Source organism: Rhinatrema bivittatum, chromosome 1, assembly GCF_901001135.1.
Source record: "Rhinatrema bivittatum chromosome 1, aRhiBiv1.1, whole genome shotgun sequence".
NCBI lineage: Eukaryota > Metazoa > Chordata > Amphibia > Gymnophiona > Rhinatrematidae > Rhinatrema > Rhinatrema bivittatum.
The window spans coordinates 328,004,272-328,026,262 of record NC_042615.1 but is presented as its reverse complement, the minus strand read 5'-3'; the positions used below and the strand labels follow the sequence as shown (position 1 = coordinate 328,026,262).

Sequence of the window (21,991 nt, the reverse complement as noted above, 5' to 3'; positions counted from 1 at the left end):
TAAATCCGGGAGAGTGGCAGCTCTCACCCACGGCCTTCCAGATGATCGTGGATCATTGGGGGTTTCCGGACATGGATTTACTGGCAGACCAGTCCAATGCTCAAGTACCCAGATACTTCAGCCGCAAGAGCGACCCGTGCTCACACGGAATCGATGCCCTGGTTCAGCCGTGGCCTCCAGGGACTCTACTGTACGCCTTTCCTCCATGGCCTCTGCTAGGCGCTGTCATCCGCAAGATTGAGACACCGGGGCCTAGTCCTTCTAGTGGCGCCAGACTGGCCAAGATGACCCTGGTACGCGGACATGAGAAGACTACTGGCAGGGGAGCCCCTTCCCCTGCCTCCTCTCCGGGACCTTCTACATCAAGGTCCCATTCTTCACGAGGATCCGGCTCAATTCTCTCTTACGGTATGGCCCTTGAGAGGGCTAGATTGAAGAAGAGGGGTTACTCGGAGCCCGTGATTGATACCCTCCTCCGAGCTCGCAAGTTTTCCACATCCCTCACATACATCCGGATCTGGAGAGTATTTGAAGCATGGTGCGACACTCACGGCACCAATCCACATGCAACCACAATCCCTATTGTGTTGGATTTCCTGCAGGATGGCCTTCAGAAGGGTCTCTCCCTCAGCTCCATCAAGGTTCATGTGGCTGCGCTGTCTTGCTATGGTCCCAGGAGGGATGGCAAGACCATCGCCAAGCACCAGGATGTTTCTCGTTTCCTGCAGGGAGTCAAGCATATTCGTCCGCCACTGAAGTGGCCTGTACCTTTGTTGAACCTCAACCTTGTTTTGGATTTCCTGGCGGGATCCACCTTCAGACCCCTTCGGGGCCTGTCTCTTCGTTCTCTAACCTTGAAGATGGTGTTCTTGCTGGCTGTATGTTCAGCCCGCCGCATCTCAGAGCTACAAGCATTGTCCTGCCGTGATCCCTTTCTCAGAATCACTCCGGAGGCTATCCATCTTCGTATGGTTCCCTCCTTTCTACCTAAAGTGGTTTCGCAGTTTCATCTTAATCAAACCATATCCTTGCCTACCACGGCGGGTCTGAAGACATCTGAAGAAGGGCGTTTATTACGCCATCTCGACATTGGCAGATTGCTGCCCAGGTATTTGGAACTTACACGAGACCTACGAAAGACGGACCATCTGTTCGTCCTGTACAGCGGGAAGAAGCTAGGTGACGCGGCCTCGCGGCCCCCCATCGCCCGCTTGATTAAAGAAGTTGTCAGAGCAGCGTACGTAGAGGCTGGGAAGTCTCCACCTCTACAAGTCAAGGCTCATTCTACCAGAGCACAAGCAGCATCTTGGGCAGAATCCAGGATGCTATCGCCTGCGGAAATCTGTAAAGCAGCGACGTGGTCCTCCCTCCATACCTTCTCCAGGTTCTACCGTCTGGATGTCCAGGCCAGGGAGGACTCGGCCTTTGCGAGGGCGGTACTACATGGGCCTCCGGCAGCCTCCCGCCCAGGCTGGGAGTAAAGCTTTTGTACATCCCATTTGTTCTGAGTCCATCTGGCTACACGCCAGGAAATGTTGGGATTACTACCTGATAATCCCCTTTTCCTTAGTGTAGACAGATGGACTCAGCATCCCGCCCAGCTGCCTGCGTACATGGGTATCACCTATTCAAGGTATGCCATGTCATCTGTTTCCATAAGAGCGTACACTCTACCAGGTGTCCACGCCTTCCGGTTGGGAATGCTGGCGGTCTCCAGCTACTATCAATCGGTCAGGGGAATCCTGTTTCACTTTTTAACTGAGCGTCAGTACACACATCTATAACAGCTTTTGCAAGGAAGATTACTGAATAGCTACGCTTCCTGTGGGGATATATACGCCCCCGTGCTGACGTCAGATCCGTCTCCAACTGCTAGCACGCAGATACTATTCCATTTGTTCTGAGTCCATCTGTCTACACTAAGGAAAAGGGGATTATCAGGTAGTAATCCCAACATTACTGGTCCCTTTCCCTTTCTTTTTAAAACTTTGCAGATATTTCATTTGTAGTAGCACATATCTTTTCCAATGTTTGGTTCTTTAGGGAATTCATTTCTGTAAGTTGGTGAGAAGACAAGTTATCAGGATATCTTCAAATAGATATTCAGTAGGGATGTGCATTCGTTTACGACGAAATAGGAAATAGAGACGATATTTCCTATTTCATCGCGTTTCGGGAGGGCGCCGAAACGATAAGAAAATCCACGAAATTTTGTGTGGTTTTCTTATCTTATTTCGGGGGGGGGGAGAGAAAGGGCACATAAAAAAAAACCCAAACCCTCCCCAACCCTTCAAATTTAATTAATTGCAACCCCCACACTCCCGACCCCCCCAAGACTTGCCACCCCCCAAGAGTTACCGAAAGTCCCTGGTGGTCCAGCGGGGTCCTGGGAGCGATCTCCCCCTCTCGGGCCGTCAGCCGCCACTAATCAAAATGGTGCCAATGGCCCTTTGCCCTTACCATGTGACAGGGGCTATTGGTGCCATTGGTCAGCCCCTGTCACATGGGAGCAATGGATGCCCCCCCCCCCTGGGTTTTGGGCTTCGTTTCGGGGGGCAGACGAAATAAAATCAGCCTGAGCCGCGGGAAAACAAAATTTCCCGCAGCGGACCGATAACGAAGGCCAAACCAAAAGGTTTGACCAAATCACATCTCTAATATTCAGCAGGACAAGTTTCCCGCTGAATATATTTGGCTAAAGGTATATGGTTTAAAGTTACCAGTTTATGTGAAACCAGATAAATACCTGAAGGCCTAATTGGTTACATTCAAAATATACATGATTAAATACCAAAACAAAACAATTTATGTGCCAACAGACCTAATCCCCTACTCTCCATCCCCAAAAATCACTAAAAATGATGATGGACATACTGCCCGATGACCCCCACCAATGCTTTCACAAAAAGAGTTACAAAACGTTGCAGGCCATGGCAGCCAATGGAGCCTCCCTATGCACACTGATTTTACATAGACTACTCAAGCTCAGGGCCCTCGTCTTATCCCCACCATCCCCAAGTTTCTGTCTCAGTCGGCAGTCTCAAAATCCCCCGAGACTGGGAACACAGTACATTTGTAGCACTACTGGCAGCATGCAGTGTTACTGTCAGAGTATTATATGATACAATGCTGGATGCTGCTGCTCTGTTTGGACATGGGGTGCCAGGGGGAATCCTGGGTGAAACAGGAAGCTTGGGGTAGGGATTGTGAGTGAGAGGGTGCAGGTTAGGAGGGTTTCAGAGCCTGCATAGAAATTGTAAAATTGGGATTGGGGGTGGCAAAAGGCTTCTGAGACTGCTATGGTTCACACATTTTTGTGAATTTGGGGAGTGGGGCCATCAGGCACAATGTCTGACATACGTTTTTAGTGATTTTGGGAAGTGGGGAGGAGGATAATCAGGCCTACTGACACAATCAGTTTTTTTTCTTTACTAAACCAGTTATATTCTAAATATAGCTAGTTAAAGTTAATTTGAGCACACATACGTTAAACTTTAGGATTGCTCTCAAATTATCTGGCTAAGTCTGGACATGCTTATCAGGTAGGTATGTGCATTCATTTGAAATAAATGGGTAAAACACAACTAATGAGCCTATTTTCATTTCATTTGTACTCCTATGAAATGAATGAAGAGGTCCCATGAATGTGAATAAAAATTGACATCTCATTTGTCTATAATGTGTAATCCTGAGCAAAAATACAACTGGTAACTATAGCAACCAACTCTTGTGTGCATGATATCACTGTTTTGTCAGAGCCAAGACAGGATAAGTTGTCAAGGAGAACAGAGGACAAATCACGGTGCATCTAGATCAAGTGAAGTTGAATTACTCCCATTATAAAGGCTGAGCATGTGCAAGATGCAGTCTGTCTTTCTACTCTCTAACTAGACATTGTGTCATAATATTTGGCAATTTATGTTTCTCCATATATAGTGGTTCAGTTTTCAAAGATCTACTGAGTGGGTAAGATAATGTTTTAATTTTAGCTGGTAATTGTTAAGACATTTTCAGCTGAATGTGACCAGCTAGAGTTTAATCTGAAAACTTTCCTAAAAGATTTAGGGCAACTATTTGTTCAGCTGGGCTTGCCCGCCTAAATTTAACTGGTTAAATCCATGCCAACTGGCTAAATCATAAACCCACTCTAGGAAAATCACTGGAATTGCCTCTTTTTGCTCAGCTAAAATTGACTACCTTATGAATGAATATATTTTATTTATTTATAAACTTTTGATATTACACTTTTTCCTAACATACCACATTATTCTTCAAAATGCGTTATGGCGTTAATGCATGCGTTAACGCCATAACACATGCAAAAAAATGCTGTAGCACACGGCATAAATGCAAATTTTTTTGGGGGGGTGGGATCAGGGAGGAGTTTTGGACAGGAATTAGGTAAATTAGGGGACATATTGCACCGTATGATGGCATAATGAATGCTATCTCACGGTCTTAATGCCAGAAATAACTATACCTTTTCCCTGGCATTAAGCTGTGCGATATGCCCTAAATGGCCATAATGCAATTTGCGATAAATTTTTGGAATTGCATTTTGGCTATTTCTGGACTTGGGGAGGGAGAGGGGAGGGGGGGGGAGAGAGGGGAGTGGAGTGTACAAAGAGAGAGAGAGAGCCTCTGGGGAGGGCCAACTGTGTGCACATATTTAAATCTGTATAGGAGGGCTGCCTAATAGGTGAAGGTGAGATGTTACTGTTGTTTTGGGTTTATAGTCCAGTTTCGCATGTAGAGTGAGACGTATGAAGAGTACAGTATACCTTGGTGAAGATTTGATATCATTTGGAGTGAGGAAAGTCTAACAAAGATGAAATTTTGTACTTTTGTCTCACTCTACATGCGAAACTGGCCCCTAAACCCAAAACACAACTAACACCTCACCTCAACCTATTAGGCCGCCCTCCTATAGAGATTTAAATACTTAACTACTATGAAGGCCTTGTAGATAGTGATTCTCTCTCTCTCTCTATCTCAACTCCAAACTTTCTCTAAACACACCCCTTTTTTTTAATTAAGACTTTTGGATGAATCGAGGGGATAGTTTCAAGGCATATTATAATCCAAATTTCAATCAGTCAGTTTAGGGATTTTTTTTCACTTAACTGGCTATATTCAGAATATAGCTAGTTAATTTTACCCTGATAGCTTTAAACCTATCGGGATAACATTAGCCGTGTATGTTTAGTGGGAGACTTGTCCAACTACCTATTTGGTTAAAGTTATATGGGTATCTTTAGCCTTGCTGCTGAGTATAGATGGCTAAAGATATCTGGGTACATATTCCTGCAAATTTTGAACCAAGCTTTACTGTGAAAATTACCTACAAGATGCACATTTATTAAAGTGCATGTTAACCTTGCCTCCGTGCAAGCTATTGAAAATTATCTTCTCTGTTGGTTTAATCTAGATAGAAATATTTTGGGGTTTTATAACATTGGCTTCTATAATACTTTCACATAGAGAGGAACTGGTGAAACAAATGTAATGGTGCCAATAATTTTATATGCATACAAATTAGTCTTACTAGGTTTTGATACCTTTTGAAGGACTGATAAAAAGATGCTGTTGATTTTGTGGGTTGTTTCTTTTTCACAGCCTACTCTGACTCAAGTTTTCTCCCAGAGTATACAGTATAGCTGTTAGAACTCTGTATTACATATGCAGATAATTTGATAAAAATGTGGGTCATCAACCTTTTAACTGTTTTTAGCAATAATGCAAATATTTAAAAGTAATGGCATTTTTTACTTCAAGCAAATGTAGCATATTTTATAGTTAATACGGTTCTTTATCATTACAGTTTGTCGGGATGATTCCTTCCAGTCCATTGTATCGTGTTCTGCAGTTGTACTCTCCACCACAGAAAAAAATGATGAATCAAAGAACAATGAAGAACCAAAAATGCCTGAAGCAGCAAAAAGGTAAGTTACTGGTTAAATAAGACATTGATTTTTTAGTGTTAGATTTACAAGATTCAATATGCTGTAGGTCCCTGAGAATCTTTTTACAATAAAGTTTAATTTATTTAATTCTTCTTCAACACCAGGAAAGGACATATGAAACATATTCTCTGATGGTTTAAGCAAACAATATAATATTTGCTTTAAAATAGATCTAGAGAATGATTCAGGGATTCTGGGGAAAAATTAAAGATATCGGCTGCTGCTATGACGGGGGTTCAAATGCAGAAAGACTCCAGGATCTACATATTTTGCTTTTTAAAAAATAGGGACCCTCAGATATGAGAAATTGATATTAAAAAAAAAACAACGTGTTGTAGTTTTGTGGATAGAAGAGCTCTTCTGAATTGCTAGAGACTGATCTGTCTTCCTTCTTTGGAAGACTGGCTGAGACAAGTTGATGACACCATGGATGTGGAACTGCTTGCTGGAAGTATTAAATGTCAAAGTCCATGGCGGCCTGTAAGAGGCCACATAACTACTTGAATGTGATAATCTCAGGTAACTTCTAGTTGGACTATTGATTGCATGCTACCACAAGGAGTTAAAGGGGAAGTAGGAAAGGGAGCAGAGATGCTATTTCAGGGCACAGGCAGGGTTAGTTGTTAGTTAGCTGGGAGAGGTCTGGGTGTTGCCAGACAGGTTGTAATTTTTAGATGGCTGCTCTCATTCTTATTCATGTTACATTCATTGATTATGGTTTCTATCAGGATTGTAGAAAATCACAGATTTGTACCCGTTTTGTATACGTTCACTGCTGAAATTAAACCTTTGAATATACAAGTATTTGCTTTCATAAATCCTCTAATATTTTCTATCTAATGTTTTAGGATGTGTTGAATCCTAAATGCTTTTGTAAGACTCTTGTAGCTTAGAACTTGCAGTGACTTTGGTTGAAACAGAATCAATAGCACTTTGCCACCAAATTTGGTGTGGGCTTTAAAGAACATCTTGTTCTATTAAATAGAGTGTAGTTTGTTATTTTGCACCACTGGTTGGGACTGGAACATTACCCTCAGCACTGGAAGCAGCAAGCATTTATCTTGAAGTAGCTAGCAGGCAAGAGCTCTATACCTAAACAAATGACTTGTTAGCAGTGCTTTCTTTCTGGGAAAAAAAATAAAAGGTGCTGGTACTCACATGCACGCTTCTTCTGAGGGACTATGGGGCAAATCAAGCAGGTGAAGGAAAAGGTGCTGATACTGAGTACCCGTGTGTATCCCCTGTAACAATGCCCTGATTGTGAAAATGGAACTAGATGGGGAGTGGTGAGGGGGAGGGAGGGAAGTTTCTTGCATTGCTATGCAGATTTGTGACTAACACATGCATGACATAAATATATCGATACAATGAAATATTTTAGTTTATTTAATATTTTTTCTTTTAGAAATTTTGACTATCATGCAAGGGCTGGTTTTCTTAATTTTTAGAACTGATTTTGTATGGTTTTATTGTGCCAAATGAGGACAAACATTATAATATTTTATGGTACCTGTTCCAAAAGGTTACATACATATGACACTCTAGGAATGAATATCATATCATTTTTCTTCCTCTAATTTAACCTGTTATCTCTGTTATTCCATGTACATATTCCATTATAAAATGTGTGCATGTGTATTATATATATATATATATAGAGAGAGAGAGAGCGAGTGAGCATGATATGGTGCCTCATTATTAATTCTTGCCAGTGGGAAGGCACAACGGGAGGAAGGCTTAGCCATGGTAAATACATTTTCAATTGTGATCCTTACCACGAGCCAGCCTGAAGAGGGGGTTTGCCCGCAGTTTCAGACACAGTGGATTTTTATTATGCGCATTTCTCCTTGCCTGACTGTCACATTCCTTCTGCGTGTTAAGTCTGCTTCTGTTTTCCCTGCACAATAATTGGCAACCTGATGTTGACTGATCTTTCTACTCAAATTAGGGAAGATTTTGAAAGCCCTACACGCATAAGTACCGGCCTTTACTTGCGTGGCCGGGCCTTGTGTGCACCGGGCAAATTTTCAGAGAGGCCCGGCCACATGTGTAAAGGCCACTAAGCACACAAGTGCTGGGTTTCCTGAAAGGTGTGGGCTGGGGGGTGTGTTCTGGGCACGGAAGGGTGGCGAGGGGGGTGGGCCAGTACAGCGCCATTGATGGCTTTCTCGAAGACTCTCACACTGGCTGGCTGCCTGCACACTGCCCGCGGGTTTCCCCGCTAACAGGCACTTACATCCCCCCCATGCTGCCTTTGCCCGACGTGGCTGGATGCCGCTGAAGTCGGGCCTTCAACGTGGCCGGAGCCACGGACTTGCCTTCATCACGTGGCCCGGAGGCCACTCACTTTGCCTTCTTCACCGCGGCTGGAGCCGCAGACTTCTTTGCCTTTCTTCGCGGCTGGAAGCCGCCGCCACCACCTTCATCATCTTCGCGGCCAGAGGCCACAAGACCCGCCCTGGATTGGCGGCTGGAGCTGCCCTCGGGGCGTAGTGGGACAGGGTGGTCCGCGACCAGCCCATTGGGTCCGCCTGTGAAGGTGGGCTGAGTAGGGCACCCTGAGAGACAGTGCCAATGTCTACCTGCCCAGCTTCTCGTCTCGTCTGGATGTTGTCAAGTTCCTCGTCTCATCTCTGATGCCATTGCATCAGCCTTGGTGTCATGTCTTCAACAACCATGGTGTCATGTCTTCGTGTCAAGGCCTTCGTCTGCCCTAATCCTCAGGCCGGCCTGCTGCTCCATGCCAATCCAAGCGGCAGGTCCGAAAGGGCACAGAACGGTTGGAGGACCATTCTCCTACCAACATCATCATGTTGTTGGCGCTGGGAGCTTGCAGGCCCAGTAGAGGGTAAAACCGTGTCTCTGCCATCCAGGGACACGTTGCCAACTCTCGGTTCGGTCCTGGATTCGTCTGGGGTCGGGCTGAGGCCCAAGGGCACACAAAAACACCCGTTAGGTAACAGAATGCAAGGCCTTCATAGGCCGTTCTGTCTGTTGCACAACAGAATGCAAGGCCTTTCGAGGCCGCTCACACAACAATTAGTGCTCTTTTGTCCATTCCTTTAGAATGTTTTTCTGCTTATATATATATATATATATATATATATATATATATATACATATACACACACATACACACATATATAAATATATAAGTAAAGAAATATTTATATATATATATATATAATTGCAAATTTATTTGATGATAATCTTATAATTTTGCTTAATATCTTGTCAATTCAACACACAATTTTAAGACATTAAATTATTCTGAGAGCAAGTTTTAAATAGTTCCGTTTTCATATTGTGCACTAACACCAGCAAGGATAAGCATTTAAAAACATTTTTATATCTTGCTCTAAAAATTAAAATCATTTCATAAAAGCTTGGATAAAGCTGTATAAATTTCTGTTTCTGGAGATACTTTTTACCTATTTGTGTACAATGATTTAGGGCTAGATTTTCTAATGCCGCAAGGCATAGTGAATTCAGCGGTAACGGGGGCGAAACGGGGGGGCGGTCCATAAAAAGTGTAGTTATTTGGTGCGAAACTGGCAGCGAAAAAGAAGCGTACCTTTTGCTGTTGGCGAAGTCTTCATGGCGTCAGCCCCGGTGCTGCCCCGACTCCTCCTCTTCTGGGGCTGACGCCACCCCGACTCCACCCCGATCTTGGTATCGCACATGATAAGGGACTTTTCACGTGCGATCTGCATAGAAAATGACCCCCTTAGTGTAATATGCAAATACTGTGACCTTTATACTTTTTAAAACAAAAGACCCAATATAACATTTTTTTCTAATGTTACTCCTGAGTATAAACCCTTTGGAATCTCACAGTATGATCTTTTGTTCTAGAGCATTATTTCCTAAGGCAAAGGATTGCTTTTCAAGGGTTATTTTTATATTTGAGGTATTTAAATGTCTCTTTCATATTCCCCTGTTATTCCTTTGCTCTAGGTTATAATATTTAGATCCTTATGTTTTACATCATCAGGCTTTTGGTACAGATCTTGCTCCATTTTGGCAGGCTTTATCTAGACCACTTTCACCCTTTCAATAACCTGCAAACATATAGCCAACAGAACTTGATTCAATATTCAAATTGAAGTTTCATTAAAGACCTGTACAGAGGCATCTGATTTTGTTTTCTACTAATTATGCCTCTCCATATGCCTTCTACCATTTTTCTGACTCTGACCTCCGCCTTATGCACTGTTTTGCTAACTTTAGGTCTTCCGCATGATCACACTGAGGTGTCCAGATTAGTGAGCATCAGTATCTCACTCTCTATTTGCATACAGCTCCCTCAGATTGTTATGCCCCAAATGCATGATTCTGCACATTTTTGCAGTGAATCTTAACTGTCAAGCACTCAGCCACTCTAACTTTCTTAGATCACATCGCATTCTGTCTGCTGTCTCAGGGATATCAACTCTGTTACAGATCTTACTATCATCAGCAAGAAGGCACACATTTCCTTCTGAATTCTCTACAAACTCTCATACAGATACTGAACAGAACCAGCACCAGCATAAATCCCTGAGGCATGCTAGTAATTAGCCTTCTTTCTTCAGAGTAAATTCCATTAACCATTACTCTCTGTGATCTACTGTTACTCAAACAGTTTCTAATCCAGTCCACTACCATGTGATCTACCCTCAGGCTGCTTGGTTTCTTTGTGAGCTTCCTATTCAAAACACTGTCAAGGGCTTTGCTAAAATCTAAGTACACCACATCCAGAATAAGCCCCTGATTTAATTATTTCATCCCCCAATTAAAGAAATTAATAAGGTTTGTGTGATACTCTCCCTTTGGTATTCATAAGCTATCTTGGATCTATTAGATTCAAGATATATCACTATCTTTTGCTTTAGTAGAGTCTTAATTAATTTACTCAGGTAAGGTGAGGCAAATCTGCCTGTAATTTCCCAACTCATCCCTATTTACATTCTTGTGAAGAGGGATAGTATCCACTCTTCTGTAATCTCACAGAAGGACTCTCATCTGCAAGTATGGATTGAATAGATCCCTTATCAGTCTCATCAGGAATTGGATTCAGACAGTAACCAATGAGGTTTGGGGAACAAATATACATGGGGTAACTTGCTGATGTGGCTTTTACTACCCTTAATCATTAAGCCTGATACTTTTGATATGGCTTCTCATTGCTATTTGCTTCCACAACAGGTGGTAGGGAAAATTGGATTCGGATAGTATCCGAGGGCCCTGACTTTTACGGGCTGGGAAGCTGATAAGCATGAGGGTAACCTGCATGGTGCAGCAGATACTGGCATAAGCTTGCTGGGCAGACGAGGTGGATCATTTGGGCCTTTTCTGCCATCAATTCTATGTTTCTCTGTTTCTATCAATCACACAAGTGACCCAAAATAGAGTCTGTTACAACTTAGCTTTTTATTTCAATATAAGAGGAAAAAACAAAACAAAAACAATTCTGTAAGCCAGGAGAGGCTGGTTGAAAAACTGCAAGTGATGTTTACTTAAGATTGAAATGGGGGAGGCAGTTGAAAGCGTTTCTGGAACTTAAAGGTTTAAGATCAGTGGTGTATGCATTAGTCTTAACATTGATGGATTACAGCAATGCCCTTCCCCAACCCCCATTCCCCAAGCTGCTCACCCTTCCATCCATTCATTTGCACTCTATTTCCAACCTCTGTATTCACCCTGTCTACAATCTTCATCTGCTTTCCTCTGCCTCTCATCCAGCCTCAGCTTCTTCCCTGTCACTTACTTCTTCTCCTGCCTTCAATTACCCTTTCTTTCTTCTTCTTCAGCTCCCTCCTCCAGAGTTTTCAGTCCCCCTCCATTGCCTCTAACCCCCTCTCTGGTCCCAGTTTTCACACATTCCCTGGTCCCTGCTCTCACTTAATCCCGGAGCCTTTTTCTTACCTCTTCCTCCTCCACTCAGTTTCTGAGTTTCCTCTCTCCCCTTGGAGCTTAAATCTGCTCCTCCTGTCCTCTCTGGACTCCCTCTACATTCGCTGCCTCTCCTCTCCTCACCTTTTGAGCCTGACACAGCAAGCAGGAGAAAAGGGCTTGTAGTCAGATGCTTCTGAACCAATTCTACTGCACAGTTCAGATCAGCTGTTTTACATGGCAGAAGAGAGAAAGACCAATACCAGCAGGATTACATGAAAAGTGTCTGATCTCTGTTCCACTCGCCTGCTGGCCTGCTATGGAGGGAGAGGGGTGAGAGCACCAGGGAATGGAGGACACCGAATTTCTTTATCCCTCAGGTTGTATCAGATGGTGGAGATACTGTAGCTGCAGGTTACATTAGGTGGGGTTGGGCCGATACCAGTGGTACTCTTTTTTGGCCCTGTAGGCCATGTGGGAAGTGGAAGGGGAAATGAATGCCTCCATAACTCTTCTCTTCTTTGGCCCACAGGGAAGTAAGAGGGGTTACAGTAGAAACCCTCTTGTTCAGCCTTGCAGACCAAGTTGGGAGGGGGCAATGATGCTCCCTAGTGGATGGTATCCTCTGTGACTATAAAGGTTACATACTCCAAAAGCCAGCCCTTAACATTAGTTATAAAGGTTTGTATAGTACAAACACATGCTACTTGGTATTCTGTTGTATGTTGCATTATCGTGCATTAATGAGAAGCCTTTTGTTTATTTGGGGAATAATGACTCCTGGTTATGTTTTACCATGATAATTCATGTTAACTGGAAGCCAGTCTGGAATGTTTTACCTCGGCAATTTTTATTAACCTTGTCCTAAAATACCTTGCCAAGATTTTAAATACTGAGAGCAGCTATCATAATAATGCTCATTAGTATTTAGAAATACTGAATTCTGCTTATGATAGTCACGTCTGCAAATTCAAACTGATTTGATCTTGGAAACTGAAAACTACTGGTTGACACTTTTCATTGCTTAATAGAAATGTAGCAACATGGCTGCCTTCTCCTTTCAAATTCACTTTGGAATGAAGTGAGTTATTCATGAATTATAGTTTTCTGATTCACATTAGAATTTTGACTAAAAATGATATACCATAAGTATAATGTTTATTCATTTTAAATGATACACTTTTTCTTGACATTTGCTATAATTTCTCCATGCTGGCTACAGAGATTGAGGCAATAGGCTCATCCAGATATCATCAGTTCAAAGTAAAATAATACAGAGCTACTTTCATCTACAGTATTTCATTGACAATAATTTGGAGGATTTATACAAAGAATAGGTAGTAGTTTTCTGTATTTCATGAAAAAAATACCATCATAGGATCAATTTCCTCCTCTATGAGGCTAATACTTGTGATATGCAGAGGCAGAGATTTTGCTTCTGTTCATTTATTCATTTCATAGATCACCAATATTCATTCTGATCATTTCAAATGAAAATAAAATTTTTTTCATTTGTTTTATTTGTTCATTGGGTTTCCAATAAATTCAATAGGAGAAGCAGTGCAGTTTTTTTCGGTCTCAAAAACTGGAGTTTTCTAATCAGCTCTAATGAAACTTGTCGTTATACATCATCAGAAGGAGGAAGCGCACTCCAAAGCACCGAAGCTATGTCAATGTGGCACCAAAAGTGGCATAAATAGTTCAAGGCACTGTAAGAGGGTATAATGGTACCAGCAATGGCAGTAGTTCTTCAAGGTACTGTGAAAGAAGCCAAGCATCAGCAAGAGCACACCCAGACTCTAAAACAGGCGCAAAGAGTACCAGTATGGGTGGCATGGACAGCCCAAGGCACCATGAAGGGGAAACAAAGCAGCATAGGTGGCAGGAAAACCATTGATTTCAATGTTTTTATGTGTACTATCCAGGCAAATCAATGGTATTTTTTATAATTTGTGTGTGATTTGTCATCTGTTTTCTTAGGGCAGAAAGTGCAGCATTCCTGAGTTCATGGTTTCTTTCTTTTTCCACAGGTGGCCTTTCTGTAAGCTTGCAGCCTAGAGCACTGATTGCAAGCCTCACAGGCTTTCTCAGATGTTATAGATCTTGCAGTTTCTTTTAGATTTGCTGGTCTATGAGTTGTTAGCTTAGATGAGTCTAACTTTAGGAGATCTGCTCTTTTAGTCTGGATTGTTTTCTCTCTAGACTAGGAAGTTGGCAAATCTCCCAATATCAATTAGGTTGAAATAGAAAATCAATAGATACTTTCTAGTTTTTCTTTTGAAGGTTGCTTTGCAGATTAGGAGGGTGGGGGGTTGTAGTTAATTTAATTTTAGCAGGGAAACGAATAGAAATCGACGTATTAACGTATCGGGGCGCCATACGGCCGAATGCAACGTGACCCCCGACGAATCCCAATCCTGAATGCAACGTATGGCGTCCCTCTGCTCATCCTACTTTCCTCTTTAACAAACCTTTCAGCAAGGTCTATTAAAGGGGAAAAAGCCTCCATAATGTATTTCCTTTAGAGGTAGCTAGTATGTAAATATCTTTGTTTTTTTCACAGAGGCTATAATTGTGATCAGAATGTCAATTCCTCTGAGAAGTTAAATACACTTTCCTCATGCCTGGATAAGATCAGTAGTTGGATGAGTACTTTCTTTTAATTATTTAGCTCATGCCTTCTCAGTGGTACTTCAAGGTGAGTTACATTCAAGGACATGGTGACCTGGCTGAGAGGCTGAGCATTTTACCTGGGTCCTACTTTTGATAAATTTAAAAGACTAAATTAATCTTTCTTCTATATTTTTCCCAAGATAGTTTGGTTTTCTCTCTGTTGTTTTAAATCTGTTCTTGTGTGTGGATGGATTGTTGTTATCCCAATAGATATTGCTTTTGTCACTGATTGGGGAAAAAAAGAAAAAGAAAATTTTCAGAAGATTAGATAAACTCACAATAAGTGCATATAAAGGAATATTTTGGACATTGATAATCTCAATAGTTAAAAGCTCTCTCTCCCTACCCCTCTACCTACCCACCCAAGAGGTTGCTCTTTTATTATAGTCTTGCTGGTTACTTAATTGGTAACAAGACAATTTGCTAATATTTATCAGATTAAAGGCGTTTTCTATCAAATCAAATGACCAAGATGGCTATTATTCAATGTAACTACTGTGGAGCCTTTATCTTGAAGCAAAGCATCTGGAAACTTAGAGGTTGTCCCATTTGTTCACAGCTCTCTGCAATGAAAATAGAGTTAGCTCACCTTAAAGCTAAATTAGCTACAATAAAAAAAAGAATCAGTAACCTCCAAGGAAGCCTCACCCACTTTACAGCATTCAGGAATCTTTCTGTTCCTACCACGAAGATTTGGAAACCCAGAAACAAAGAATTTATAGTTGGCTCAGGTACAATAAGTCCTGTGACCCAAAGACATTCATTCTTCACAATAGTGTAGCCCAGATGCCCTTCTCCACTTGCACAGAACATCCAGAAAACCAAGAATAAATGGATTACAGTAGCTTCTGGTAGGATAAGATCTATGATGCAGAGACACCCACTCTCTCAAGTGACACAAGTACAAAATGCCTTCTCTGTACTGGAAAATGAAGTGGCTCTAGCATTGGAGACTGATGTAGGATCAGAAAGGAAAGAAGAAACCCAATGTGCACAGAAATTCCATAACATAACCAAAAACCATAAGAAGAAGCTCATTGAGCTGGGAAACTCAGTCATCAAAGGAACTAAATTGGGAACTTTATTTGAGGGGGGGACTCTAATAGTTAAATGCCTTCCAGGATCCTCAGCTGGTAGAAATGCTAACCAGATAATCAGTGCAATCAATGAAGAAAGTAAGGACTCTGAATTTGAACTTATCATTCATCTTGGATACAATGACCTTACTAGAAACAACATCCAACCTATACAGAGAGATTTCCAGACTCTGGGGAAGCAGATTAGCCACATGGTGAATACTATTGCCTTTTCAGATGTGATACCTATTGATGGAAAGGGGAACAAGAGGCTAAGCCATATAAATAAGTTCAATGAATGGCTCAAAACCTGGTGTAAACATGAACATTTTGAATATATTGGGGCTGTTGCCATGTATGGAACAGCAAGAGGCTCTATGTTAAAAATAGTTTATATCTGTCTGTGGCAGGAAAAAGGATCCTAAGTAAAAAAAAATTCAAATAATATACCATATGGCATTTAAACTAGAGGGTGGGGGTAGCAAAAGAAAATTGAAATGTCACACCTGACATGTCCAAAAGGTAGGTTAAGAAATTAACATAAATCAGCTGAATAGTGTAGAAATGATGTCCAAGCTGGAAAGCTATGAGCACAAATGCCCGAGGTCTGGGCAATAAATTCCCAGACCTTCAGGCTCTAATGGTGGAAGCAGATTTGGACATTGTTACTGTTACAGAGACATGGTTCACTGAGTCTCATGATTGGGATACGGTCATCCCTGGCTATAACTTGTTTAGGAAGGACACAAAGTACTGAGAAGGTGGAGGAGTAGCTCTTTATGTCAGAAACACTATCCAAGCAACTGAAATGCAAAGGACATGGGGTAGGGAAGAAGCATTATGAACTGTCCTAAAAAAAGAAGAAAGTACTTCCATTTACATCAGTGTGGTCTACAGGCCTCCAACTCAGAAGAACTGGACAGAGATCTGGTCAAAGGTAGCCAAAAAGTGGGAAAGAAGGGAGATGTATTGCTAGTTGGAGATTTTCTGCCATTTGTAGATTAGCGTATCTCTTCTGCAGAACCTACAAGAAATAGAGAGATAGTGGATGCTTTTCAAATGTCTCAGTTCAAACAAATGGTAACGGAACCCATGACAGAGAGTTTGATTACTTGACCTGGTGCTAACAAATGGGGATAATGTCTCAAATGTCTGAGTAGGTGCCTGCCTGAGCACCAGTGATCATCAGATGTTATGGTTTGATATCACAAATGGAAAACAGAGAAGACACACAAAGACCCAAGTTTTGAATTTCGCAAATACAGACTGTCAAAAATAGGAATGTTCCTAGAGGAAGAACTGGGAGACTGGAAGAAAATGGCCAAGGTGGAAGAACAGTGGGTCAAATTGAAAGGAGCTATTAGGCAACAAACCTATATACTAGAAAAGTAAAAATGAGTGAGAAGAAAAGGAAAACAATCTGGTTCTCAAAGCAAGCTGCTGAAAAAATAAAGGCAAAAAAAACAGTGTTCAAGAAGTATAAAGGATCCCAAAAAGAGGAATACAGGGAAGAATACCTGGTGCAACTGAGGGAGATGAAGAAACAAATCAGGAAAGCAAAGGGTCAAGTGGAAGAAAGGATTTCCAAAGAGGTAAAGTGAGATAAAACATTTTTCAGATATATCAAAGAAAGAAACAAGGTGTGAAGAGGTATAGTGAAATTGAAAAGCGATGAAGAACAATATGTGGAGATAGATGAAGAAATGACAGAAATATTAAATGAATACTTCAGTTCGATGTTCATTAAAGAAGACTCTGGAGAAGGACCATTGCTGGTAGACAAGAATTTAGATGGGGATGGAGTAGATGAAGCTCTGTTTATAGAAGAGAATGTATGGGAAGAGCTAGGCAAACTGAAAGTGGACAGAGTCATGGGGTTGGATGAGGTATATCCTAGGATACTGAGGGAGCTCAGAGATGTGATAGCGGTCCACTGAAGGACCTATTCAATAGATCCCTGGAAATGGACTGTGGAATTGGAGAAGAGTGGTGGTGGTCCCATTTCCCAAGAATGGTATCAGAAAGGAGGCTAGAAAATACAAGCCGGGAGCCTCACCTCAGTGGTAGGAAAATTAATGGAGATGCTGCTGAAGGAAAGGATAATAAACTATCTACAATTGGGTAGGTTTCTGGACCCAAGGCAGCATGGATTCACCAGGGGAAGGTCCTGTCACACAAACCTGATTGACTTTATTGATTGAGTGACTAGAGAACTGGATTGAAGAAGAGCGCTCATTGTGATCTACTTTGATTTCAACAAAGCTTTTGAAACGGTCTCACACAGGAGGCTTGTAAGAAAAATAAGAAGCTTGGGAGTGAATGCCAAGGTGGTGGCATGGATTGCAAACTAGCTGACTGATAGGATACAGCATGTAATGGTAAATAGAATCTTCTTTGAAGAGAGAGCTATGTTAAGTGGATGCCACATGGATCAGTGTTGGGACTGGTTCTGATCAATATCTTTGTGAGTGACATTGTGGACGGGATAGAAGGTAAAGTATGTCTGTTTGCAGATGATAGTAAGATCTGCAACAGAGTGGACACACCTGAAGGAGCAGAGAGAATGAAAAGTGATTTAAGAAAGCTTGAAGAGTGGTTGAAGATATGGCAGCTGGGATTCAATGCCAAAACGTGCGGAGTCATGCATCTGGGATGTGGTAATCCATAAGAGCTGTATGTGATGGTGCGTGAAAGACTGGTATCCACGGACCAAGAGAGGGATCTTGGGGTGATAGAGTCTGGGGATCTGAAGATAGTGAAGCAATGTGCCAAGGTGATAGCTAAAGCCAGAAGATTGCTGGGCTGCTTGGAGAGAGGAATAACCAGTAAGAAAAAGGAGGTGATGATACCCTTGTACAAGTCGTTGGTGAGGCCTCACCTGGAGTAATGTGTTCAGTTCTGGAGCCCATATTTCAAAAAGGATAGAGACAGGATGGAGGCAGTCCAGAGAAGGGCAACAAAAATGGTGTGGGGTCTTTATCAGAAGACTTATGAGGAGAGGTTGAAGGATCTGAATATGTATACCCTAGAAGAGAGGAGGTGCAGGGGATATATGATATAGACCTTCAGGTACCTAAAAGGTTTCAATGATGTATGGACTTTGAACCTTTTCCATTTGAAAGAAAATAGAACTAGTGGTCATGAAATGAAACTCGAGGGGGGATGACTCAGAACCAACATCAGGAAATATTTCTTCACAGAGAGAGTGGTGGAGGCTTGGAGAAGGTGGTGAAGAAGAGAACAGTCAAAGAATTCAAAGGGGCATGGGATAAACACCGTGGATCTCTAAAGGCTAAAGGATGAAAATGAGATAAGCGTGCAGGGGGGTAACTTGCTGGTATGGCAGTTACTACTCTTAGCAGAAGGCATGGAGATTACTACCCTTAACTGTAGTGCTTTGATGCTTTTAATGCAACTGCAACAATGCTCCCTCCTTAGACATCAGGGGAAAAAGAGGAAATGGATTCAAAAGACAACCTAGAGCCCTGACTTCCATAGTCTGGAATACTGATATCCAGATATAAGGGAAAAAGTACAGGACTGCTTCTACGGCCAAGACCTAAAGGAAACAAAGAAAGCGTGCATGGGGGTAACTTGCTGTTGTGGTGGTTACTACCCTTAACCAATAAGCCTGGATACTTTTGATGCAACTCCAACATTTGCTCTCTGCTTCAATGGCAGGGGAACAGGGGAATTGGATTTAGACAGCAACCACCGAGAGCCCCAACTTTTACAGTTTGGAAAACTGATAAGCATGAGAGTTACCTGAACAGAGCAGCAGTTACTACCCTAAACAGAAGACAAAGATTACTACCCTTAACAAATAAGCCTTGATGCTTTTGATGCAACTCCATCATCATTCTCTGCTTCAATGAAGGGAGTGGGGGATGAAGGGAAAGAGAAATTTGGATTCAGGGACATCCAACATGAGCCATGACTTTTTTACAGTCTGGAGTACTGATGCGCAGACATTTAAAGAAAAAAACAAAACACACGACTGCTTCTGTTCCAAGTCCATAAGCCTAGAATGTCAAGCGGCACTCACTGATACATGGGAGTAACCTGCATGGCAGATACTACCATGGGAAGCTTGCTGGGCAGACTGGATGGAGCATTGGTCCTTTACTGCTGTCATTTCTATGTTTCTCTGTCCCCAGAGGGTTTAGAATCTAAGGGGTATATTTACTAAGCTTTGCTTAGTGTTAAACACATGAAAAACAGCATTCATCACATGAAAAACACTGTTTATTGCATGATATATGCTTATCATAGCAATATTGCATGGCATTTTCAATATCACTGGATATTTCCCCTGAAAAACATACATATTTAAATGAGCTGCTTTGTATGCATAAGCTTTGCAAATGCATGAAAAGCAGCATATAAATATCTAAGTTTATATAAATAAAACAATGTGCCTTGCCTCAAACAAAACAAGCCATGTTATTTTTGAAAAGTTAGCAACAAATCAGGAGTTATAGTTAACTTTTCCTGGAGGCATCGGGATGCTAATGCACATCCCGATGTCTCTGGGGTGCTTCTTAAAGGGCCAGCAGTGAACCTAAAGAAACCCTTCCCAAATTATAAATGGCCATGCAGAGGGTCTGGTGAGATCCTTGCCCACTCCCCCACCACCTCTAGAGAGGCTCCACCCCTTCCCAAACCTTTCCCTTTTCAAAAAATTAAACTGCCCTTCCCTCTCTCCTGTAGAAGCCAGCCAATCCCCCTGGACCTTCTACCCACCCTTGCTCACCCCACTTGCCAAACCTGGTAAGTCTAGAGACTCCCTTGTAGTCTAAGGCAATCCTGGTAGTCTAGTGGGACCCCCATGATATTTTTCCACATTCACAATAAACATTGCAGCATAGTAAATAACCCCCAACATTTATTACATGAGGCAATGGACGATAAAATGACTTGTCCAAAGCCACAAGTAGCAGCATGGGGATTTGAATCTTTGCATCTCTGATTTTCGTCTTGCTGCTCTAAACAGTAGGTTACTTTTCCTCTCTGTTTTATTTGGATAAATTAAAGCTCAGCGGTGAGCTAGTTTAGGGCCTTATTTACTAAGCATTTTCTTCATAAAGGCAGAATGAGAGAAACATTTTAGCATAATAGGGCCCTTAGATTATAAAGCCTTCAATGAAGGCCATAGCTCCTTATGTAGTGATTGAAATAAAAAAATCATTCCTTTTAGCAAAGAGGTCAAAATTCTTGGCATTATTTTATACTCACTAATGTCAGCAATAGTAAAATTCCCTTTTTTTCTGTTTTCGTGTGATTCAAAATTTAAGGCCTTTCCTATCACAGGAAAATTTGGCTATGGCTATACATGTCTTTCTAATGACTTGGTTAGATTACAGCAGTTAATTATTGGGTAGATTTTAAAAAGCCCATGTATGGCAAAGCTGGGAGATATGTGTATCTCCGGCCAGCGTGCGCTGTGCGAATTTTAAATAGCAGCCAAGTACGCACGTATCTCCTGGTATGCAAAAAAATGGGTGGGGCATGGGTGGAGTCTGGGGGGAGGCATAGGCAGTTCGGATCCGTAAGTAAAAATTGCACATTGGGGTTTCCTTCTGCAAATATTTACTTCTAATAAGGTGGAGGTGTAAGTAGAAAAAAACAAACTAGGCTACTCAGCAGGGTTTTAAGGGTCAGGGCAGGCAGGGGAAAAGAAAGGCTAGTTAGCTAGGGGTTAAGGAAGTCCTATCTTTTAACTGTGTGAATTGGGAATGGACTGAAGGAATGGGTATTGGCATCAGTGCGCATATATTTCAAAATCATCCCACTTAAGTGGTAAACACAATATTTGCACGCACCCATATAAAATGGTGTACATACATAAGCACGTCCTGCTGATTTTATAACGTGCTCATATATGTGCGTATGTTATAAAATGGACACGTCCATGTGTGTTTTCCGGCAAACACGCACACATGTGCGCTCGCACCAGAATGAAAGTTACCATCCCTGTATTGGATTGCCTAAGAAATGCATGCACCATTCACATCTTATTCAGAATACAGCTGCTCGCCGCCTTCTTCATTTTAAATGTACACTGCACTGAGAATATGTAGTCTAAAATTGGAATAAATAAATGTGCTGGTTGTGCATCTGAGCACTCTGGAGGAAATATTACCCTGGCAGTCTATCAGTATAGCCATTACTGTAGTGATGGCTATTGATGCTATTGGAGTCATTCTTCATAGAGGGCTGATGAGATCCTGATTAACTTTTTTGTACTCTTAGCAGCAGGCCTCACAAATAAGACCTTCTAAATCTGGTTTTGGAGAATTGGCACTGGACCTTGAAATGAACAGGCTAATTTAAACTCTTTCATTGTTTTCATCTACAGAGATCAAACCATGTTTTGCAATCTCTTGTCCTTTGGAGGTTTTATGT

At 41.9% G+C, this 21,991-nt stretch overlaps 1 protein-coding gene across 1 annotated transcript in view; it reads left to right on the top strand.

The window, feature by feature from the left end:
• CCSER1 (coiled-coil serine rich protein 1) overlaps window positions 1-21,991 on the top strand; it is a 1,237,581-nt gene that overhangs the window by 276,777 nt on the left and 938,813 nt on the right. The window contains 1 exon segment of the mRNA XM_029597704.1: window positions 5,822-5,942. Coding sequence (XP_029453564.1) covers window positions 5,822-5,942 — 121 coding nt within the window.